General features: G+C 54.7%; 2 protein-coding genes and 1 long non-coding RNA gene across 5 annotated transcripts in view; 2 read left to right on the top strand and 1 right to left on the bottom strand.

The window, feature by feature from the left end:
* Positions 1 to 24017, top strand: part of SIX3 (SIX homeobox 3) — a 101783-nt gene that overhangs the window by 59103 nt on the left and 18663 nt on the right. The gene's annotated exons all lie outside the window — the stretch shown is intronic.
* Positions 8555 to 12668, bottom strand: SIX2 (SIX homeobox 2). Of its 2 annotated transcripts, none has more exons than XM_058684240.1 (2): positions 11998 to 12668; positions 8555 to 9856 (listed from the first exon to the last, which is right to left on the bottom strand). In XM_058684240.1, exons 1-2 carry the CDS (start codon positions 12561 to 12563, stop codon positions 9526 to 9528), a joined length of 897 nt encoding a protein of 298 aa, XP_058540223.1. In that variant the 5' UTR covers positions 12564 to 12668; the 3' UTR covers positions 8555 to 9525. The 2 variants fall into 2 exon arrangements, with proteins under 2 accessions (XP_058540223.1, XP_058540224.1); XM_058684241.1 differs by having other exon boundaries at positions 12004 to 12668.
* LOC131485162 (uncharacterized) lies at positions 17137 to 21326 on the top strand. The gene is made up of 3 exons (XR_009248678.1): positions 17137 to 17484; positions 17831 to 17925; positions 20958 to 21326. It is a non-coding gene; the product is annotated as an uncharacterized LOC131485162 (long non-coding RNA).

The following is a 24017-nucleotide window of genomic DNA, read 5'->3' as shown; positions in this document are numbered from 1 at the left end:
TTATGGTCAAATTGATGCCGTATAGCACTTCTAGCAATCTTTTTTTTTTTTTTTAATTTTTTTTTAACGTTTATTTATTTTTGAGACAGAGAGAGACAGAGCATGAATGGAGGAGGGTCAGAGAGAGGGAGACACAGAATCTGAAACAGGCTCCAGGCTCTGAGCAGTCAGCACAGAGCCCGACGCAGGGCTCGAACTCACGGGCCGCGAGATCATGACCTGAGCCGAAGTCGGCCGCTTAACCGACTGAGCCACCCAGGCGCCCCTCTAGCAATCTTTCTTAAGAGACAGTGGGCATATGGCTTGTACCGTCTTCTTCATTCCTTCCATTATACTGCTGCCATCTTGGGCATGAATTTGGGGTCATGCATGGTGAAGCAACAAAGTAGGAGTTTGACTTGCACCAGTCCTAGACTGCCCAGCTGGATGTTGATGTGTGAGAGAAATAATCTTCCATTATGCTTAAGCCACTTATATTTTCTTTTTTTAATCACGTCCAACTGAACCTTACCCTAATTAATTCACTGTGCAACAGATGAGGAAACCAAGTCCCAGAGAAGTGAACTGACCTGTGGTCTATAATGTGGGAATGGTATCTTCATGGCATCCACCTGTTTTCTTCACTACAGAAGAGCTGAGGGACATCTGGGTGGCTCAGTCAGTCAAGCGTCCGACTTCGACTTATGTCATGATCTCACAGTTCACGGGTTCGAGCCCCATATCCGGCTGTGTGCTGACAGCTCAGAGCCTAAAGCCTGCTTCGGATTGTGTGTTTCCATCTCTCTCTCTGCCCATCCCCATCTGGTGCTCTGTCTCTCTCTCTATCTCTCAAAAAACAAAACAAAACAAAACAAAACAAAACATTAAAACAACTTTACAAAAAGAAAAAAAAAAAAAAAGAAAAGCTGAGACAAGCAAGACCAAAAAAAAAAAAAAAAAAAAACCCAAAACCCATAATAGTAAATACAACAACAATAATATGTACAGGTTCTTAGAAAAAGAAAGATTTACAGAACACAGAGTTCTCTGTTCTAAAATCACTGAGGACTGACTAACTCTTCATACAGACTCAGTAAATCTTTTTCCTTGGATTTCTTTCTGGTCAAACAGGTAGCTCCATTCCCTGGTTTCTCGTGCAGTTGGGTTGGTCGTGTTGTTCCAGCCAATGGAATATGAGTGGAAGTGATGCCCGCACTCCAAACCTGACCCCAGCCCCCACCTCCCGTGCCTCTCCTCCGTGCTCCCAACCCCTCCAGCAACAGAATGCAAAGGACTGTGAGGTTCTAGGTGAGGGTGGAGCCAGCTGATGAGGAAGCTCGGGTCTGTGAATCACCTCACGGGAAGCCACCTGCTGTCCAGAAACACCCCATCGGACTGTTATGTGGGTGAGAAACAAGTTCATGTTTTGAAATGTATTAGTTACACACACACATAATACAGTCTCTTGTCCTGCTGTTTGTCTCAGATCTATCTGGGGGCACAGCTACCCGTGTTCAGTAGATTTGGGGCGTCAGGCAGACTTTTGTTGACACAGCTATCAGGTATGGTGGGATTTTCGGTCTTTTCTGGTCTCAAGTCTGGTGCCCAACACATCCCAGCTGCTTCCGGGTGATATGGCACTACCTGCTTGTGCCTCCTTGTGCCCTCCTGGTTCCTGCTCATTAGGGACAGAGGCACTGCCGGCTACCCTGCGTAACCCCTGAGACTATGCTCTGGCTCCAGCCATTCTGGACTTTCGTCCTGTCCCTGAAGTCTTGTTCTTTTTTGGTTTTTTTTTTGGTTTGTTTTTGTTTTTAGTTTATTTATTTATTTTGAGAGAAAGAGCGAGAGCACGTGAGTGGGGGAGGGACAGAGAGAGAGGAAGAGAGAGATTCACAAGCAGGCTCCTTGCTGTCACCACAGAGCCCAACCCCAGGCTGGAGCCCACAAACCGTGAAATCATGATCTGACTTGAAAGCAAGAGTCCCACGCTTAGCCGACTGAGCCACAGTCTTGTGTCTGTACGTCTTGTCTTTACGTATGTTTTGTCTCTAACCCCCCTCCTCATTTCTTCCTATGTAACATTATCTGCCAACTCATTTGCTGGGAGCCTTAACTGAAAGGTCCTGAGCCCAATGAGAAAGCAAAGCTCTAGTTCTCAGCGCTGCCCACTTTCTCAGTCTCCTCATGTATGTAAGCGTCTTTTCCGCAGAGGCCTGTTTCAGGTATTCCTTTTAGTGATTGCAGAGATAGGTTGTTCTGATTTTGAAGAACTCTTGCTTGAAGTCTGTAGCAGCATATAGATCTCCATGATCCGGATGGCTGATATCTCTCTGCATCCTTCCCCCAACCCCCGGGGAATAATCTTTACTCTTTGGGCTGGTTGGGCACCTGCTATTTCCCCCAAACTAGACAGGTCACCTCAACAATGGAGTGTAGAGGAAAGAGCCTCTACCAACCCTGGGGCGCCAGGAAAGCCACAAAGAACACCTTCCTTAGTTTTGCGTCCCCATCTGTCTAATGGGAATAAGAATTACTTTTCCACCTACCCTATGTAATTGTGCATATTAAACGGTAGGCAGTTGGTGAAACCACTAACGCCCTGCAGAGTACCGCATACATGCTAGGAATCCTAGACTATTTCCCTTTTAGAAACCACTCAGGGTCACCTTTTCTAATCCCCTCAGCCCCCTACCCCACACTACTGCGCTCTTCGCTCTTCCGTCTGGAGGAAAAGGGAGAAGTGACTCCCACTTCCTGGTTGGTCTCCTTTGTTAGGCTACGCCCCAGCCTCCCCGCGCTGGCTCACTTCCCTGGGCTTGGACCGGTGAACTCCCCTCTTCAGGTGTCTCTGGGTGGCTTTCCAGGGCCTCACAACAATAGGGTATTTCATATGCCCTATATTGAAACTGACAGAATCACCTAGCTCAGGTGGAATCAACATCTCTGAGGACGCAGAAGGGGATGGGGGCTTCCGTGGGCCTAATTTGGGGGCAGGGCGGGATGGGCGTGGTAAGTTCTGCTCTTTGGCTTCTCCATCCCAGAGCGGGGTCTGGGTTCTCCGTCCCTTCCGACCGCTTCCCACCCCTGCGGTAAATCCATGTTAATGAAATGACGCCTTAATACGCATCCCGACCCCCCTCCAGGGAGACCTCTGTCCGCAGCGCGGAACTAGTGGGGGATAGGGAAAGAGGAGGGCGTCCCACCCAAGACCCCTGTCTCAGCCCTCAGGGTCCCCCAAACGGCTTCATCTTCCCAAGAGGAATGGCAGAGACGAGGCCAAAGTCTCGGGAGGACGAAGAGGGAAGTAGCAGCAGGCTGATCCTAGCGTCCAAGGTTCCATTTTTACTCTGGAGTAACCTGCACCACTCCCTCTGTGGTATGCAGTGCGCCCTGCGTACGTAGTAGAGGGCAAGCGAGGAAACGGAGTATACCCGAATTTTTGCGGAGATGAACTCTCTCACCCGAGTGAAGCGGCGCGCTCCGCGGCGGGGTCCGGAACCGGTCCTTGCCGGAGATTTCGCCGCGCCCTGGCACTGCCCGGATCCCCGCGGGAGTCATTTGAACCCGCCTCGGCCGCCCCGGCCCCGCGCTCGCCTGCAGCCTCTGCCCTGGGAAGACCCGTGCGCTGCAGACTCGCGGAGAGCAGGCTCAGATGCCCAGCCCCGCCGCTGTAACGTGCGCGACTTTGGGCAAGTTCCCGAACACGGCGTCTCAGTTTCATCCACCAGTCATAATAGCTTCTTTGTGTGGCCGTTGTGAGAATTAAACAGATACCTGGTGTGTAAAGTGCCTGACGCGTAGTAAGCGTTCAAGAAACGGCAATAATGACCTGTGACTCTGGAGACCACCGAGTCACCGTAGACCTGCGTCTCCACGGCCCAGGGCAAGTTACCTAGGTAGTTCTGCCGGCGATGATCTTTCGAGCTAGGGAGAGCGCCTGGCCGGAGAGAGACATAGGCCCTTGGGAAAGCCCCGAAGGAAGGGATGGAGGGCCGGCAAATCTGCAAGGATCGCCCTGCTGCTGCTCTTGCCTTCCTCTCTCTATAGGACCTCAGGCGGCTCTGGTCTGACTCCCAGGCCATAGAAGCCCGGACGTGAGCCGGTCGGGCCTGGGTGCCCTGGACGGGCAGAGGTGGAGCCCCTGCACCAGGATGGCTACTGAGGATGGCACAGTTGCGGATGGTTTTGTCGCCCGCGGCGTGTCCCAAAGGTCCAGGCTCCCAGGCCTCTGCCTTATGCCTGACCGGCGGCTGAAAGGGCCGGAGGAACAGGGCTGTCCAGCCTCGCGGTCCGCGGCTGCCCTGCCCTCAGGCCCCTGAGCAGAGCGAAGGCTACTTGCTGGGAAAGCCGGCCCCTCAGGGCCTGGCACCCAGCGCGCTGGTGGGACTGAGGAAGCCTGGGGGCAGAAGGAGCAGCGGGATTCCTCCCTGCAGGCCGCCAGAGCCCCTCTGGTGCACACTGCTCAGCTAGTGCGGAGGCTGTAGGCTCTCCGGGTGGGCTGGGCTGCTGGTAGTTGTGCACTCATCCTTGGCAAGAGCCAGGGCTACTAGCATCCTAAAGAAGGGCTCCGCTCCGTGTCCGCCCTTGTGCCAGCCTGTGGGGTTTGTGGGTCCTCCAAGAAAGGGAGACTTTGGAGCAGTTAGGGATGCCTGTCGAGCCTGGCGAGGGTGGCTGTCTTCAGGCACATCCACAGGGTGTTTCTTAGACTCTCTCCACAGCTGAGCGGCCAGGTGCAGGGATCTGCCGGGTGGGGGAGCAGCCCTGAGGCTGAGGTTGTGGGGAAACTGCAAAACCCACCCCATTGTAGGACAATCTGACCCTCTGCCCTCCGATTCTACCCCGCAACCCGGAAGAAGCCATTCCTGAGTTCCAGTCCCACGGGCTCATGGAGTTTCGAAAAGAGACTCCTGCCAGGCGGAGCTCAAGACCTTGACCCTGACACCAGGATTCGAGACATTTTTTGGGCCCAAGCTCCACTGCCCTGCCCCTGGCAGCAGCAACACTGAGATCCTCCTTCCTTCCCGGACCACCCCGCCACGGTCAGCATTGGCTTCAGGAATCAGGACTAACCTGTGCCCGCCCTGTTGGGTTCTGGCATCGGGAGAGGAGAGGCTGGTCCTTCTCCAGCCCCGGGCACCTTCTCTTGCAAGCGGGGAATGCCAAGGCATAGCCTGAATTTGCTGGCTCCCGGGAGAGCTCTGGGCACGCACTGGTTCACCCGCCCACCTACGTACATGACAACAGCCACTCTCCCAGGACACACAGTCCGCACCCCATCTATGAGTTTTTTCATCCTATCGCGCCTACACACTCTCTCGGAACTTCTCACATTTCCCCCTTACATCCTCACGCCCTTTCCAGATGCCCTAGGCAGCTTTGAGTGCGGAGGGAACCAAAGCTGGAATGTTGGGATGGGCAACATGAAAAAAAGAGGGGACTCCGTCAAGAGCCCAGGCCCTCCTCCATCCTTCTCCACTTGCCCCTCAACACAAAAACATCCACACATCTCCTGGAACCCCAATGGTACCCCGGCCAGAGGTGGGGACCTGTGGAGTGGTGGAGGCAAATTCCTTGCGTCCTGACTCCCGCGGCCCCACTTGGCTGGTCCCTGCTTTCTCAGGCGCCAAAATGGTGTTTCCTACGAGAACTAGAGGACTATGGAAAACCCAGGACTAGAGAGCCCCGTGTTCCCTCCTCAGATCTCCCTGGCTCTGTTTAACGTTTTCTTGTGTCGCACACCATCAAGACATGCTTTGGGGGTGGGAACGACAGGGTGGGGGCAAGGCCCGAGTCCCGGTGTGGGCTGCTGACCTCCGGGTGAGAGGAGGAGACTACCCTGGAGGCATAGCAAGCCCCCTGCTCCTCCCCCCTCTCCCCTCTGCGCTCGACCTTTGTGTCCCCAAGCAGGTGAGTCCGCCAGGTGCCCACGAGGGCTGGATTCTACCTTCATTCGTTTTCACCTTTGAGGCTTGAATGGGTATGGAAACTCGCTGGGAACAAAGACAAGGCAAACATGGTCAGGGGAACAGAAAGGGAGGGAGATTCCCCCTCCCAGTGCGCTGTGTCCTTTAGGGTCGCTTGAGCAAAACTCTTGGCTTCCGGCTGCCTCAGGGGAAGGGGTGACAAGCCATTAGGAACCGTGTTTGGTGGATGCCTAACAGAGAAGCGGTTATATTCATCTGGCATTATCTGCGCAAAAGTTATATGTCCAGTGTGCACTCTGATGGGGGCCACAGCCTCTCACTGGGTCTAGAGGAGTGTGGAATGGACGACTGGCTTGTTAGAGGTTTTATGCAGTGGGTGAGTAGCTGCTCCGGTTTATTTTCAGAACATCTGCATAGTTTCCCGTTTAAGTAAATATTTTCGGGGTTAGCTTTCCAAGGGGGAGGGAAAGAGGGAAGTTATAACGGGGCTATGTTGGAATAAAGCTCCAGGACAGGCATGCTGCCTCCTACCGGCCAGGGAGAGCTCTCGGCAAACCCCAGGGATCCCACTTGGGGCTGGAGAGAAGGTGCGGCAGGTGGGATCCCTGACCCTCTGCCCCCTCTGGCCAAGATCATCGCTTTCGCTGGGAGACAGCCACTGAGACCTTCAAAGCAAGCTGTGCTGCAAGGCGGCTCCCCAGGCCCAGTGGACAAGGACTGGCTGCTGGCAGGGGCACCAGTTGTGAGTGTGGGTTTGCATGCTACTGGGGAGAAACACCGTGTATATTTGCATTTGTGTGTGTGAGTTCATGTAAGTGGGAGAGACTCTTTTGTGTACGTGTCTCACATGCCCGGGGCAGGAGAGTGTTCCGGTTTTGCCCAAGCACACATGTTTGTGTGGATGGAGAGTGTGTGTGTTTGCTTCTCTGTGTGTGTGAACACATGTATGACAGGGTCAGTGTGTTTCCCAGTGTGGCAACTGTTTGAAAGGGTGTGTGTTTCTGGTGCCATCCACGGCGCCTGGCACATAACAGGCTTTCAATCCAAGTGAATCGAACAATGAGTGTGTATGTTGGTGTCCTTGTGAAAGTTTGTATAAAGCCTGTTTTCCTGGGAGTGTAAGTCTGGAAAATAGGAGGCAGGTAGGGGTGATGTGGCCTCCAGGGGCTACGGTGTTTTCTCCCTTCCCAGAAGTAAGAGGGGGGTGGATGGCTGGTGGGTCAGCTCTGCTGGCTCAAGGTGGCTTCTCAGGTCGCTTGAACGGCTCTGGTCCCCAAGGCCATAGCTGCCTCTACACTCCACCAGTCAGCGAAGGTCGGGCCACTGGGGCCCTTATAGGCACAGATCAGGGCCAGATGGGACCGGAGTTGTCCCCTAGAGCAGAGCCTCCAGGAGAGGCTGAAGGATCTGCCAGGGCTGGAGTTCCTCTCGGGGTTCGGGGCTGGGCCCTGCAAAGCAGTCTTAGCCTGCTGGCCATTCTTTTGACTCCAGGCCCGCACAGGGCAAAGGCCAAGGTGTAGCCTCCGCACGCACCCAGTGAGCCTGCCCAGATGTCCGCGTCTGCGCGAGTCTTGGCTGGGAAGGAATCCTCCGTACTTAGAAAATCCGCGAGAAAGGGTCCTTGAGCGCTCATTTCATCAGAAAGGAAAGTCCCCAGAGAGGTCGCCACACTCTAGGATCTCGTCGTCGGAAGAGCGCCTTATTCCCTGTTTCCCTTGGGGTCGGGTGGCGGGGTCTGGTAGCGGAGGAGGAACGTGTTCGGTAATCACAGCTGCCCCGACTTGAGACAGAAAAGCCACAACTGCCTCCTGGAGGAGTCCCGCACTCTTCGGATCTGCCTGGATAGGCTTAGACGGGTCGCTTAATTTGGGGGGAGAGGTGGGACTGGATCCCCAAGAAGGGAGAGGGTGCTGCAGGTTAATTTACCACTACCGAGGCACGTACTACTGTGCACGGCACAGAGGCGCCCCCTCGGTCTCACCGGCCAAGCCCTGGCGCCCCCTTGCTCCGATGTAGAACATGCGCCCGCGGGCCGGCCTCCCCGAGTCTCCTCGGGCCTCCCTTCTCCCCTATCCTTTCATCGCCTTTTCCAAACGACAGATTTCTAAGCGTGGAGACCTTTGCTCCACGTCCACACGCATGACGTGGGCTTTGCGGCTGGCTCATCGGCTGCCTTTGGGGCCAGGGAATCTGCCCAGGGCGTCCCACCAGGTTCTGGGGACTGTGACTACCACTAAGGAAGGAAACCTCCGTGGCCTGATTTGTTCCCCAGCGTTGGCGTCTCCATACACACCAACAACGCGCTGTTCGGCAAACAACTTCTCTTTTCTTACTCCCATCCCCAAAATGAAGAAAAAGGAGGGTGAGGGCCCTGCTCCGCTGGCGGAAGGAGAAGAGACCCCAAGAGGAGCAGGCCACCCCCTCCCCGCTTTTACAGGGAGCCTTCCAGACCAGAGGAGGGACAGTGATCTTTGGGGGCGGGGGACGCGGGTTTCAGTTTTCAGTCCCTTCACCTGAAGGCTGATACACATTGTGTATGTGGGAAGGCGGCTCCCGGTTCCTGGGGCTCATGGGACACCGCTGCCCAGAGCGGTCCCCCCAGGGTGTCGAGTCCCTGTAGGGAAATCAGACACTGCTGCACTCCCGGCTCGTGGGCCTCATGGTATAGATCCATATATATATTTATGATTTCTAATTTTATTATAAAATAAAAGCAGAAATATTTCCCGAAGAACATTCACATGAGGGCGTAACAGGGAGACGGCAAGTCCACGGCTCCGGAGGCGCACTCTGCCAGGGGCACTGTGGCCACAGTCCGGGAGGAAGAGGGGAGAGGGTGGCAGGCCTCATGGGGAGGGGGAAAGAGAGAGAGAGAGAGAGAGAGAGAGAGAGAGAGAGGGCAAGCGGCAAGGGCGCGTGCAGAGGCCTCCGCGCCGTGGTCCTTTCTCTTTCACTTAAGTTACTAGGCGCACAGCGGACACCTGCGACACGCCGAACCCCGCGGAGGGCCTCCGGAGAAGGCCGGGTTCTTCTGCTCTTCCCCCTCCTACTTCCAGGCCAGGGCAGTGGGGGAGGAGGGCGCAAACAGACGTCCAGGCAGGAGGAGAGAGGCTGAGGGATACGGACCCAGGGGCCAGGAGTGCGAGAGGCTGGCGAGAGGAGAACCGGAAAAACGGAGAAAAAGAGAAACGGAAACTTAGCGAGAATTGACAAGCCAGAAATATAGAGAGAGGGGCAGGGAAAGGGGGAAAGGACCAGAGAGAGGGAAGGAAAAGGACCTGGAAATAAGAGCAGGGAAGGGAAGGGAAGGGAAGAGCAAGGAAGCCCGGAGAAGGTAGGGAGAGAGTGTGAGCATGGTGTATAATTTATTCTCTTCCCTGGTTCAAGGCCGGGTCCCAGGCCTCCAAACGACCTCCGAGGCAACTTGTTGAAAATAAATCCCGGACAAAGGCCAAACCAAAGAGCCATCCACCCTGCCTGGGCCGGCGGTTCTGCCCGCTCAGCGCGCAGGTCTTTCAGTACCCGGTGGGGCCCGCCGGCCGCAGGGCGCCCTCTGACACCGTCTCTCAGGTCCCTGGCGCCAAGCCGGCGAGGTGAGCACGTCGAGGCAGGTGGGGCTCTAGGACCCCAGGTCCACGAGGTTGGCCGACATGGGGTTGAGGATGGAGTCCTGCAGGCCATGGTGGTGCTGCAGCGGGTCCGCGCCGCCTCCGCCCGGCACGGGCACCGGCACCGCGCTGGGGCCCGGAGGGTGGCCCAGGCTGTGCAGGGACGGCAGCCCGGGGGGCGGCGGCGGGCTGAGCAGCAGCGCGGGGCTGGACGACGAGTGGTCTGGCGTCCCCGACGGCGTTTTCTCGTCCTCCGAGCTGCCTAGCACCGACTTGCCGCTGCCGTTCAGCGTCGCAGCCAGCGGGTTGTGGCTGTTGGAGTTGGCGTTCTCGCTGTTCTCCCTGCAAGTGCAGGAGCAAAGCAGCCGGGTCAGGGGGGAAACCGAGGCCGCTCTGCGCCGTGTCACCAGGAGCCAGAGCCGCCAGGCGCTGCCCGCGGGTGTTTTCGGTTTCTATCATTTTCCCCGCCTGGCCTGGGGCTTTCAGTTCTTTCGGCCAGTTCTCTTAATCTCTCAAAACCCGATTTCTCTCTAGTACTTTCCTCTATCGTCTCTATCTCCCCACCTCTCCTGTTCTTAACCTCTTGAATATCTTCTCTGCTCTCTGGAGGTTCTGCCCACCACCCCCCATCACTGAGTTGCTAACAATTTTTTTCCCCCAGAGGAGAGGGGTCCCAGGAGCAGAGCTCAGGGGGGTTGGGGGAGAGGGGAACAAGGAGATGCCCGGATTTTCAGAGTCTTGGCTCCTGGAGCCAAGGTTTGCTGGGTAGAAGGGGGGCCAGGAGAATGAGGGACCCGAGATCCTAGGCTGAGGGCCCCCATTTGAAGTTAGGAATCTCACAGGCCTTCACCTCCCATTGCTTTTCTCTGCTTGAGGGAAATCTGGCTGAGGGTCAGGTTCCTGGAGCTAAGGGTCCTTTCTTCTAGCTCCACACTGGGAGGTCTTGTGAGGGCTGTCCTTGCTGGACCTAAGGACAAGGCCCTAAGGATGTAGGACTCCCTTTCCCTGGTGGCACAGTGCAAACTTCAGCTGGGAGACTGGAAGCTTGGGGCCTGGGGCGCAGCCCTTGGGAAAAGAATGGAAGGAATTGCTAATCCTGGCCTAGACTTGTCCACCATACAGAAACTGAAGGATTCTGCAACCGTTACCTGGGGCCTGGCCTCAGAACCCAGTTCTTCAGGAGTCTGGATGCATGCCAGGCTGGATAGAGGGGGACCCCGGCAGGGAGAACCCACCTTCTGCTCTGCCTTTGACTGACAGCCCAACCAGATTTGGAGACTTGAAATCTTGGGTTGATTCTCTCTTCACTGGGTTCCCAAAACCTTTTCTGTTTTCCTGGAAGGGAACTTCCCACAGGGCTGGCAGCTGAGAACTTGCAACTGTGGATACGCCAACCTCATTGTCTGGGAGGCCACGGTCAGCCTGAAGCCCCCCCATCCACTTCCAGATATTTGGTTCCACTGTTTAGCATCACTGTCCCCCCCCCCCCCCAGTCACTTACTCTGGGCTGCGCACACCCTGCACCACCGACCCCAGGTGTCTTACCCAGCTACACGCAGGCTGGATTTTTGTGCCCACAATTGGTTTCTCTCCCGTTTCCCTCACCATATTTGGGGTTCAGAGGAGCCACGGACTGGCGGCCACAAGGGCCTAATGGTCAACTGTTAGGCTAGTTCAGGAAGTCCTGGTTTCCTTGAGGACAAGCAACTCTCAGCCCTTCTGTTGCTGTCAGTTCACCCCAGACCTACCGACCTACCACGCAAAGACGGTAGGGCCTGTGGGGAGAGGACCGAAGAGACTGGCAGGCCAGCGAAGGGCTGCTGGGTCCAACAAGGCAGGAAAAGGGGCACACGTTTCTCTTCTGCTCTCCTACAGCGGACACTTCCGTCCTTCTCCTCTTGCTTCTTTATACGCGGCATAAAACAGTCTCCCTATCAACTTCCACATCCAGACAAGTAATATTCTTGCCCAGGCCCCTGCACATCCAGGTCACACCAGGAAAGTATCACTCCCAGTCCTGACCCCTAATCACACTTTGGCCTAGAGCTGAGTAAGACCAACAGGAAGTTCGGGGAAGTGCTGGTAAATTCGCACAGGCAGCCCGAACGAAATCTGCAACTCTGAAAGTCCCGACTAGACCCCTCTGGCCTTCCGAAGACCACCAGGCCCTGCCTACTGTGCTCCCCCTTTCACGGGGTCCAGGTCCACCGTCTTGCCTTGCCCCCCAAGTTCGCTGCTTCTCCACTCTGTTCACAAGCGACCAGGGAGTTAGTTGACAACTTTCCCGATCGCTTTGCCCGCTTTGGACAAAGTTCTGACCTCCTGGTCTCCCGGAAGACCTGAGCTCTGGCGGGGTCAGACAAGGCTGCGGCTGGGCCGTGGCAGGGACCGGACACCCGGTTTAGGCCTCTCCTGGGGGCGAGCACACGCCCTGCGACCCCCTCCCTCGAGCCCCGGGGAGCCGGCGCCGAAGTTCTACTTACTCGTACCTTTCTTTGGCCTCGGCTGCCCGGTCGCGCTGCCGCCGGTTCTTAAACCAGTTGCTGACCTGCGTGGTGGTGAGGCCCGTGGCCTCCGCCAGCTCGCGCTTCTCGCGCGGTGAGGGGTAGGGGTTATGCGCGTACCACTCGCGCAGCACGCTGCGACTCTTTTCCTTGAAGCAGTAGCTGGTCTCCTCGCCGTCCCAGATGGAGCGCGGCAGCGGAAACTTGCGGCGCACGCGGTATTTGCCCACAGCGCCCAGGGGCCGGCCGCGCAGCTTCTCCGCCTCGATGTAGTGCGCTTTGAGCCACAGCTGCTGCAGCTTGGCGTGGTTGTGCGGCGAGAACTGGTGGCTCTCCAGGATCTTGTAGAGCTCCCGGAAGTTGCCGCGGTGGAAGGCCACCACCGCCTTGGCTTTGAGCACGCTTTCATTCTTGTGGAGGTGCTCGCAGGCGGGCAGCGACCACAGGAAGCGGCCCAGCCGCTCGATGTTGCCGCCCTGCTGCAGCACCTCGCACACGCACGCCACTTGCTCCTGCGTGAAGCCGAAGGTGGGCAGCATGGACATGGTGCCGGCTGTGCCCCCGCCCGCCCGCGCGCGCCCTCACCGCGCTGCGCCGTCCCGCATGGGCGCCTCCCCGCCGGGCCGTCCGGGGCTGAGAGGCGGGCGGGGCGGGCCCCCTGGCCCCGCGCTGGCTCCCGGCGAACTCCGAGTCACTGCAGTACGTCCTCGCGCCCGCCGCGGCTCCCGCGCTCCTCTGCGCCCCGGCCGCCTGCGCGCCTCGCCCGCGCCCTCGTCCAAGCCCGGGGGCCGCCCGGGGCGCCGCTCCGCATGCTCCGCGCCCGCCCGCCGCTCCCTCGCTCGTTTCTCGCTCGCTCTCCCTCCCGTCTAGCTCGCTCGCTGCTTTTTTAATAATATTATTCTAAGCGGGCATGAGGCGCGGCGGCCCGCGCCCTGATTGGTCTGGTTATCTGACCCGGGGCCTGCCCGCGCCAGACAATAGTCGGAGTCAAATTATTCGCCATGGAGACGCTGTCAGTCACTGGTAACCCGAGCCCCGGCGGGTCGGGCGGCTCCCCCCGACCGGCTCCGCTGACAGATCGCCCGGCTCCGCTCAAAGCGGAGGGCGGCCCGAGACGGGATCGGGAGGCGCTCCAAGAACCTGGGAGGCGGAGAGGACCGGGCAGAGGCCGGCGGCGGTGGTGATTGACGGGGCGGACGCCCAAAGAGCTAGGGAGGGGACCGACGCGGGGGGGGGGGGGGGCGGAGTGGAGACGCGCTGAGAAGAAAAGGGGAGGAGGGGAGAGGAGAAGGCGGGGGACTGTTTAAGAGGGTGCCGGGAGGAAGGGGAGGAAGGGGGTGGAGGGTACCTCGAGGGGGAAGAAATTTTGAGCAGCTTTCACGAGGCCCTACCGGCTACCCTACCCCCACTCTGGGTCTTCAGCGTCCTCCCGGGGCCGCAGTGTTGGGGATAGATTCTGCCCAGGATCGGGCCAGTAGGATGGGAGAGTTTGGACGTGCTTGGGCGCCTCTCAAAGATTTGGCTTTTCCTGCGGACAGCGCCCCGCCCCCATCCTAGGAGCTCCGGACCTGGGCGGTCTTCGAGGGAAAGGGGGAGGGAGTAGGAGACAGAAGTGGAGAAGATTTGGCAGTGGCCGCAGGCGGACGCCTGAGAATCAACTTCTTGGAGGATCCCGCCTTCCCTCTCTCTCTCCTAACCCGGCCGGCTGCCCCGAGGTCGGTACCGCCCCAGCTCGGCGCTCTCTGCTCTTCGCCAGGCGGGGACTCACACTTAACCCCACGGGTCCCACGGCCCCACGGGAAGCGCCAGGCACTAACATGGGGCCTCTACGGAAATTGACTCCTATCTGTAGCTCGGGCAGTCGGCCCACGGGGAGGCGAGGGCAAGGAGTCTGGGCCGATCGTGGCGCTAACCCCGTGGGTGGTCAGGGAAGACGGAATGGGAGTAAGACCCACCCCTTCTCCGGCCTCTGAGCTCAGACTCGGCTCCGGGCACTTCCAGCCTGGGAACCAGATCACTGAGCTCCGGAATAAGGGTGATAAAAGGGGGATCCTGTTTTTTTTGTGTGTGTGCGTCTTTGCAAGGGCGCGTGTGGGAACACGTGGTGCTGGTTCTCTGGGAGGAGGGCAGGGGGAGTAGGTGGAGGATCTGGGGGTAGAAGGGGGGCGGTGTTGCTGCTGTTCCTATGGTTTTGAAAAAGCCCGGGGCTTAGCTTCTTCCCGGACTGGTCTTTTCCACTTCCGTTTCCCTTCTTTTTTTTTTTTTTTTTTAATTTTTTTTTTTTTTTTACATTTTATTTATTTTTGAGAAACAGAGTGAGACAAAGCGTGAGCGGGTGAGGGGCAGAGAGAGAAGGAGACAGAATCTGAAGCAGGCTCCAGGCTCTGAGCAAGCAGTCAGCACAGAGCCCGATGCGGGGCTCGAACCCACAAACCGTGAGATCATGACCTGAGCCGAAGTCGGACGCTCAACCGACTGAGCCACCCAGGTGCCCCCCCCCGTTTCCCTTCTTTGCTCTGAGCTGTTGGAGGCTGGAGTCAACCCTGCTCCCAGTTCCAGGACCCAAGCCAGTACCGAGCCTGGGCTCTGCCCTCAGCTTGGAACTGTGGAACTGGTGTCTAGGCCACATCTCTTTTCCTTCCCACCCTTTTACATTTTCTCTGCAGTTTGTGTTAGGAGCACCGGACAGGAGACGGTAGAACCCTGGGTTCAAGTTTTTGCTTTGCTTGGTGTCTATGAGAAAAGCTTGTGTTTATTTCTGTAAGTGTTCATTTCCTTAGCAAGATTTCCAAAAGTTTCCTCCTGCTCTAGTATTCTAGAAGAAGTCTTCTGGGGGAGTTGCAGACATGAAAAAGTGGAACCCTGGGACTCGCCCTAAGGCCTGTTTTTGGAGGCCTCTCCCGCCTCCTCCTGTGTGTGTTGAGACCAGGGCTGTCAAAGTAGGTCCCAAGCCAGTGCCAGGGACAGTTCCCTGCAGAAATCCAGGTGGCATCTTCAGAGGCTGTGTCTGTTGTCTGGGAGGGGGCCTGCTGCATCCAGGCCACCCTATGCGGAGTCCTGCGTGCTGCCACACAAGGTTCACGCAAAAGTCGGTCTCAGAGGACTCTGGGAGACATGGGGGAAATATTTACCCCTGGCCTCACTAACGTTCAGAGTCTACCTTGCTGACCCCCAAGAATGGGCAACCTACTCTTTCTAAGACCTCATCTTCAGCCACAAGGTTAATGACAGCAAGCTGGTCCCAGCTCTCACCAAGGCCATCCTACCTCTTGGCAAGGACAGGCTGGGGCTGTGGGGGAGCACCATGGTCTGGTGCCAGTGAGTGGGACTGGACAGTAAGTTCCTGGTGTAAGACTTTGGACCAGTTTATGGTCTGCTCTACCTCACCTTCTCCCACTCTTAGATGGGGCTTGCATGATCTTTCACATCCCCGCTGATTCTGAGCTGGGGGGCGGGTCTGAGAATCTTAACTCTGAAAAAGCAGGTAACCTTAGCATCCTCAGCCGCAGCTTCCACTATGAATGTCCCCCTCCCTGGACTCTTGGGAGCTTCAAGACTGAACTTTCTCCAGGACTGGGTCCTGCCGTGTTCAGCTAAGGCAGATTTTCTGGAACTTCAGACTCACTGTTCTTTCCAGCTTTGCCCTCTTTGGGGCCCCTGGCTGCCAAACCCAAGAGTCACCCCTGCCAAGAGAACAGATGCCGACCTGGATAATATCATGCGTGCCATGTAAAAAGCCATCACAGAGCAAGCACAGAAAACCTGGAACACCATCACCCAATGTATGGGTGTGTGTCCACATGCCACCAACTCTCCCCTTCCTCCCATGTTTGTAGAAACCCAGTTCTCACAGGTCTGAGCTAGAACCTCTTGCCGGCAGGGACAGCTGAGGGCCTGCCCTAAAAGGGTTCCAAGCTTAGCTGGGCTCTCTTCACAATCTGAAGCCCCTTCTTGTCCAGCCCCCTCCCTGGAAGGCTTTGCCACAGGACAGAACACGGGGGGAGCTGACTGGGGGAGGATTTGCCAGCCTGACCTTAAGGCAATCCTAGCCCCCGGTGCCAGTGCTCAAAGCAGCTGCTGGAGAAGCCTTGGGTCTAACCTATCCCAATCTACCCAATCCCATATTCTTTCTTTCCCTGAGACATGCTGGGGAGGCCTGCATTTGCCATCTCTTCAAGCACAAATAGGAGAAGCTTCATGGCTGGGAAGGAGAAAACTTTAGCAGACACGTGGAAATTTGGGACTCACTGAAATGTCTCCTTTGACCTCCAAAGTGTGCTGGCAGTCCCCTGGGATGGGACTGTCTGGAAGGCAGCAGCACAGGTGGATGGGTGTGCTCCAATGAGCTCACTCTGACAGAATGCCTTTGCTTGCCCCTGACTCTTGGTCAGGGACAGTCTGGGGCCTTTATGTCTGGAGTTGGGCTGGAAGCTCCCCAGCACAAAGCCCTTGGGCCCCCACAGATGACCCAGCCCAGGGCCAGTACATTACCCACTAGCAGAACTTTTGGGAGAGGGAGAAAGCAGCCGCACCAGCCCCCAAAGGGCTTCTCTGACTTTGGGTTGAGGCCAGTTTGGAAAGAAGAGGGTGATCTAAGGAGCAGCTGCTTGTAGGCTATTTCCACCAGCAGAGGAGGGGACGGTGGTGGTGGTGGTGGGGGGGGCTCCATGCAAAACCAGAAGACCAGAAGCTTTTTTTTGTTTTGTTTTTAATTTTTATTTATTTATTTTTTTTCCAGGCTTTAAAGGCTGCAGGAATCCCCTGGGCAGAGTTTGGCCCTGGCCCTGCCGCCTCAGGCCCTCCCCGCAGCTCGCACCGGGTTGGGTTCTGGGGCGTCGCCTCCCCAGGGTGGCTGGGGGGACTGTAGCGGGCGTCCGCAATCCCAGAGCCCGCTGTTCCCGCAGCAAACTCGCTGAGAGACCCGGCCTCCGGCTCGGGCCTCAGAGGCCAGTTTCGTTGAAAGCGGGCTAGCGGAGCAGGGCTGGTGTGCGCTGAGACTCCGGGCGCCTCCCCGCCGCCGCAGCCGCCGGGCCCTTCGCCCCCTCAGGCTGCGTGGCTGCCTCGCGGACCCGAGGGGGTATTGGCAAAACCCAGCACCCCATGGCGGTCTGTGTTGCCCAGCGTTTGGGGGCAGTCAAGGCGCAGGCATTCCGCTCAGGTGAATCTCCATTTCAGAAAGTGGTCCCCACGGCGCCCCCAGCCAGGGCAAGGTTTCGGGCACTGGGATCCCGGCCGCAGCCGTCCCGTAACGACGCGACTCCGGGCGTCGCCGGCGCCGCACATGCCTGCACGGTCACAGGCCCCCAAAGGCTGGAGTAGCACCGTCCTTCTCTGGGGCTTTTGCTCAGGACCCACGGGGCAGTCTAGAGGGCCCTCCGGAGACAACGGGTTGGAGGTCGCACGGGCTCACAGGGGCTCTTGTTCAAACGAAAAGAGCGAGAACTAGGGCTCGGGGCCGGTTTGGAGGTCGGTAAACCGGTGACTCGGCCCGCGGAGGCGCCGGGACCGAGCGGGGACCAAGCGGGACCCGAGGCGGGTACCCAGGCCAGGGACGCTGCCCCGCGGTCCGACGACGCCTGGCCCTTCTGTCCCCGCCCGCGGTCACGGCTCAGTGCTGGGGTCCCTTCCTGCCCGCGCCACGCTCCCTCCCGGGCTGGCAGGGGACGCCGGGCCCCTTTGCCTGGGGAGAGGTTGGGGCGCGGGCACGGCGGGCCGGGCATCCGGGGGAGGCGGTCAGACTCTCGGCTTTGGGTTCAGGAAGCCGCCTGAATCCGCCGCCCGGTTTTTCTTTTTGGTATTTTTCTTTTCGTAGGAGCCTCAGAGGTCTTTTTCGTCCCTAAACGTGCCTTCGGCAGGGTCTGCCCGCGAGCGCCCCCAAGCGGCAGGTCTCAGAGTCCAGGTCGTTGGGTGAGTCGCAGTTCCCCCCAGGCCTCTAGTGGACCAGCCAGAGGGCGCCGGGAAGGCCCGCTGGTTCCTCCCTACCCACTTCCCCCACCACTAACCGGACGTTTGCGCTGCCAGAGAGGCCACTAGAAGTGGGGCGCGCTCCCTCGGAGGCGCACTAGGTTGCCATGGTCTGATCACACCATCCTTGGGGCACAGATACCAGCGTTTCACCCTCTTATCCCATCGCCCCCTCCCGGAGAATCTGGATCTGCCTTGCACACCGTGGGCGCCCGGGGAATGTTTGAATGGACGGCAGAATGACCAGTGGGATTTGACTGACAGCAGCAACTGCGAAGTACCAGGCCAATAGGAAAATGGCCCCTTTCCTCCCCCTCTCTCCCGGTCTTCCCTCCTAGCTCTCCTCTTCTTCGTAGGGGAAGTCTCAGCGTTGTGTCGGCTTCCTCCAACCAGAAGCACTGGGTGTTGGAGTCCCCTTAGAGCTGCATAGAAGCTGCAGACTGAACGCGCTGCTCTTAGAAATTCTGAGTGTTATCTGACTGCCTATGGCGTTACCAGGTTCCCTTGGGTTGCAGGAAAGAAAGTTTTCAACGCAGAGTTAGTCTAATTTTTCTGGGGCTGCTGTCTTTAGTTGCATTTCCTTAGTTACTTTACAAAAATCCTCTGTAGGCAACGTGTAGATCAGGTTTCCTATAAGAAGTGACTTTTTTTTTTTTTCTTCCTTCTTCTTCTTTCCATTACCTGTGAGAAATTCTATCCGGGAGTAGGGATTCCTGGCTTGGCACTACTCTCTCCTGCAGTATCTATTTTTATTAGCATTAATTACAATGCATCAGTCCCGCTCATCAGTGATAGCCCCTCCCCCTGGCTGGTGCCTGCTCTTGGCTCTCCTGATTTGGGTAGCACCTGAGCAAGAGGGCACTCTCACCCAGCCGTTGAAAGCAGTCACACACGGTTTTCCATCAAGTTCTGCATTTCTTGAAAGGGAACCTGAAAAAAGTCAGATTGTTCTTAACGTGGAAATCCAATACTTTATTTTGTTGTCTCTGTGAATTAAGGCTAAAATCCAGGGGCTGTTTCTTATAGAAGAATGTGTGCTAATTAATTTATGCACAGTGCTGTGCAAATGCTCTGCTAAAGTAGGTAGAAACAAGATACAGCCCTGCTGGGGAGGGCACATAGCTTAGGACAACCTGTGCACGAGGCTGCTGCAGAGGGACCAGGTCAATGTCAGCCTCAAATAGATGTCCTCTGGTAGCACTGTGGCATTCGGGTTTGTGATGACAGGTGTGGTGGGCCCTTTGGCAGTTGCTGTCTCTGTTCCAATCATTCTAGTATAGTTGCACTGTTAGTAAATGCTCACATTTGGGGAAAGTAGGGTGAGTAGGGCAGTGGGCACAGGCTTTGTCATCAGACAGGCCTGAGCCCTTGGTCCAGACCCACCACCTCAGTAAATTACTCAATCTTGGAGCCTATTTTGCTCATTTGTAAAATGAGAATAATGACCCGGTGCTTGGCACACAGTAAGCATTCAACAAATTCTTGTTGAATTGAATACAGTTGCATTTGGGATTAGGGATAAAGTTAATGCAACCTCTGGTTCCCAATAACCCTATAAAATGGGTATTATCAGCATTTACAGAGGAGGAGACAGGCTCAGAGGTTAAGCAACTCGACCAATGCAGCCATGCAGCTGGTAAAAAAAAGCCTCTGAAGTTTCAGTCCTTGATGCCAAAACCCATACTATAAACCATAAGCCTTACTGACCTTAGTTCCTCTATAATAGCAAGATAATAGGATAATAATAATAGGAAGAATTTGCTGAATGGCTATTATATGCCGGGCACTGTGGTATCTCACATAATCTCATGATTCTTCCATGCACCAGGCCCACCTACAGCTCCATTTTACAGGTGGTGACCCTGAGGCTCTGAGAGGTTAAGTACAAGTCCAGCAGCTGTGGAAAACCTGAGTTCTTTCCTCCCGCCATTTGGCTTTGACCCACTTCACTGGGGCAGCTTTACCAGTAAGCTCTCCCCACCTACCCCCAGTCCTTTCCACTCCAAGTTCCGCTCCCTGGGCACTTCCAGCTCCCAGTGGTTGAGAGTTCATTGCAGGTGTCAGGAAGACGGCTCTAGGTTCTAGGAAAAGCCATCTCTGCCCTCCTGAGGTTTCAACCACCGGACCCTGGGACTCATGACCTTCGGTCTTTGTGAGCCCCTGCCGGGCAGGAGCCCACTGTGACCAGGGCAGGCCGTACAGCAGCCGTGGTCCCAAGCTGGTAAAGTCTGGATGGATTCATGGCCCCATTATGCCTGGGGTGAACTTAGGGGGACTCAGAGAATTAAAATATCTTAGTCAAGGTACTTTGAGGTACAAATCACAGAAATCCACTCGGACTAATAGAATAAACAAAAGAATAAATTTATTGTAAGGATTCAGGGGTAGCACATGGATTCAAGGGCAGGGAACCCCATTGTCCTTAATAGGGATGGAACCAGAAACTGGACAGTAGTTAGAAATCAAGGCTTTTCCTCCCTCCCGATGGCAGAGTCATCTCTCCTCCGCTCCCATCTGAGCATCCTTGTTTTCTCTCTGAAGAGAAGCTTTCCCTGTTGCTACTCCTTTTAATACTTCCCTCGTTTTTCATTGAGTCCCTCGTTCAGCCACTCGGGAGGCACTCTGAAATCTCTGTCCCCCCCCCGCCCCCCATTCAGAACTCAGGGGATAGAGGGAGGGAGAGGGAAAGGACAGGAGGAGAGGAAGAGGAAGACAGATGGATGGAGTGGGGGGTGGAGAATCTTAGGCTCATCTTTGGTCAGGTGATTCCCACTCCAGTCGGTGATGTTGCGTGGGGGAGGGCGGGGAGGGACTGTATGGCCCAGTGCCTGATCTGCAGAGACTGTGAGTCCAGACATGGAAGAATGAGGTGATGGGTGGGCTACTATTCTAGTCTTCTATGGAATGTGGAGGCTTGGTGCCCGGCACATAAAAGGCACTAAACAAATATTGTTTCCTTTCTCCCCACTCCCCAGTGTGATGCCTTTTCTAACCCTTCTATCAAGAATCAGCCAGAGCCACCAATTTAGAGCACAGATATGATTGTGCCACTCCGTGTTTACATTCCTCTAATGGCACCTGTTAACCTCAGGATGAAATTTAGACGCTTTAGCATGGTTTCTGAGGTCCTTTGTCATCGGACTTTGCGCATATATCCAGCTGCCCACTGCTTCCTCCCGGCTTCAGCCATCCCGAGTGATCTCCATGGGCTCTTCCACTCCGGTCATACATATTCATCACCACCCACTTATTCCTTTACGGGAGAAGCCTATGTCCCTGCCTCATTGGCCCTGGGCTTGGCCACATGACAGGGTCGACTAATAAATGCGAGTGGATGAACAGAAGCTTTTAGAGACATTGTACGTTGCTACCAGGACTCTTTCTTCTTTTGCTCTCATGCCCCCAGACAGGTGTCACTCCAGCTTGTGTTACAGGATGAAAGAGAAGATGGAGCGGACACCCAGCTCAAAGCACAGTCACAGCTGGCCTGCAGCCTGCATTTAATATGAGCGAGAAATAATGTGCGTGGCTGTAAACCTCTGAGATTTGGGCGTTGTTTGTCACTGCAGCAAAGCTGAGGGGTATCTTTCCCTCCTGTGGATCTTTGTATGTGCTGTTGCCTCTCCCTGGAAACCTCTCCCTCATTCCCAAACCCCTTATTTTTCAGGACTCAGATGAGATGTTACTTTCTCTGGAAAACTTTCCTGACACTCTTCCTCCCCCAGGTTGGGGCTGCGGCCCTGTTCCAGTCCCCACGTCACCTTCCTATACTCATTCCCACCATTACACCATCTCATGGTACCATAACCCCTTGATTTCTTTTTTTTTTTTTAATTTTTTTAACGTTTATTTATTTTTGAGACAGAGAGGGACAGAGCATGAATAGGGGATGGGCAGAGAGAGAGAGAGGGAGACACAGAATCTGAAACAGGCTCCAGGCTCTGAGCTGTCAGCACAGAGCCCGATGCGGGGCTCGAACTCACGGACCGTGAGATCATGACCTGAGCCGAAGTCAGACGCTTAACCAACTAAGCCACCCAGGCGCCCCTCTTTTTTTGTTTGATTTTTATTTGGATTCAAGTTAGTTAACATACAGTGTAGTATTGGCTTTAGGAGTAGAATCCAGTGATTCCTCATTTACTTATAACCCAGTGCTTATCCCGACAAGTGCCCTCCTTAAGGCCCATCCCCCGTTTAGCTCATGTCCCCACCCACCCACCACCCCCCCAGCAACCCTCAGTTTGTCCCCTATATTGAAGAGTTTCTTATGGTTTGCCTCCCTCTTTGTTTTTATCTTATTTTATTTTTCCTTCCCTTCCCCTATGTTCATCTGTTTTTTTCTTAAATTCCACATGAGTGAAATTATATGGTATTTGTCTTTCTCTGACTGACTTATTCACTTAACCTAATACACTCTAGTTTCATCCACGTGGTTGCAAATGGCAAGATTTTATTCTTTTTCGTCATCGGGTGGTATTCCATTGTATATACATAACGCATCTTCTTAATCCGTTCATCAGTCAATGGATATTTGGGATCTTTTCATACTTTGGCTATTGTTGATAGTGCTGCTATAAACATTGGGGTGTCTACATCCCTTCGAAACAGCATACCTGTATCCCTTGGATAAATATCTAGTAGTGCAATTGTGGGCCATAGGGTAGTTCTATTTTTAATTTTTTGAGGAACCTCCATACTGTTTTCCAGAGTGGCTCATCAGTTTGCATTCCCACCAGCAGTGCAAAAGAGATCCTCTCTGCATCTTCGCCAAAATCTGTTGTTGCCTGAGTTGTTAATGTCAGCCATTCTGGCAGGTGTGAGGTGGTATCTCATTGTGGTTTTGATTTGTATCTCCCTGATGATGAGGGATGTTGAGCATTTTTTCATGTGTCGGTTGGCCATCTGGATGTCTTCTTTGGAAAAGTGGCTATTCATGTCTTTTGCTCATTTCTTCACTGGATTATTTGTTTCTGAGGTGTTGAGTCTGAGAAGTTCTTTATAGATTTTGGATACTAGCCATGTAAAAGATATGTCGTTTGCAAATATCTTCTCCCATCCCATTAGTTGCCTTTTAGTTTTGCTGATTGTTTCCTTCACTGTACAGAAGCTTTTTATCTTGATGAGGTCCCAATAGTTCATTTTTGCTTTTGTGTCCCTTGCTTCTGGAGACATGTCTAGTAAGAAGTTGCTGTGGGCGAGGTCGAAGAGGTTGCTGCCTGTGTTTTCCTCTAGGATTTTGATGGTTTCCTGTCTCACATTTAGGTCTTTCATCCATTTTGATTGTGTGTGTGTGTGTGTGTGTGTTTGTGTATGGTGTAAAAAAGTAGTCCAGATTCATTCTTCTGCATGTCTCTGTCCACTTTTTTCAATACCATTTGCTGAAGAGGCTGTCTTTTTTTCCGTTGGATGTTTTTTCCAGCTTTGTCAAAGATTAGTTGGCCATACATTTGTGGGTCCATTTTTGGGTTCTCTATTCTGTTGCATTGATCTATGTGTCTGTTTTTGTGCCAGTACCATGCTGCCTGATGATTACAGCTTTCTAATACAGCTTGAAGTCCAGAATTGTGAAACCTTGAGCTTTGGTTTTCTTTTTCAGTATTACCCTGGCTAGTTGGAGTCTTTTCTGGTTCCATACAAATTTTAGAATTGTTTGTTCTAGCTCTGTGAAGAATGCTGGTGCTATTTTGGTAGGGATTGCACTGAATCTGTAGATTACCTTGGGTAGTATCGACATTTTAACAATATTTGTTCTTCCAATCCATAAGCATGGAATATTCTTCCATTTCTTTGTGTCTTCTTCAATTTCTTTCATTAGCGATCTATAGTTTTCAACATAGAGATCTTTTACCTTTTTGGTTAGGTTTATTCCTGGGTATCTCATGGTTTTTGGTGCAATTGTAAATGGTATCGATTCCTTGATTTCTTTTTCTGTTGCTTCATTATTGGTGTATTGAAATGCAACAGATTTCTGCATGTTGATTTTATATCTTGCGACTCTGCTGAATTCATGTTTCAGTTCTAGCAATTTTTTGGTG

The sequence above is a fragment of the Neofelis nebulosa genome, chromosome 9 (genome assembly GCF_028018385.1).
Source record: "Neofelis nebulosa isolate mNeoNeb1 chromosome 9, mNeoNeb1.pri, whole genome shotgun sequence".
In the NCBI taxonomy this organism is placed as follows: Eukaryota; Metazoa; Chordata; class Mammalia; order Carnivora; family Felidae; genus Neofelis; species Neofelis nebulosa.
Note: the sequence above shows the minus strand (reverse complement) of the source record. Positions and strands in the feature narration are given on the sequence as shown.

Coding starts and splice junctions, on each gene's coding strand:
- SIX2 (XM_058684240.1), bottom strand. CDS start 12,563: ATGTCCATGCTGCCCACCTTCGGCTTCACGCAGGAGCAAGTGGCGTGC. Junction 9,857..11,997: donor GAGGCCAAAGAAAGGTACGA/GTAAGTAGAACT, acceptor CTGCACTTGCAG/GGAGAACAGCGAGAACGCCA.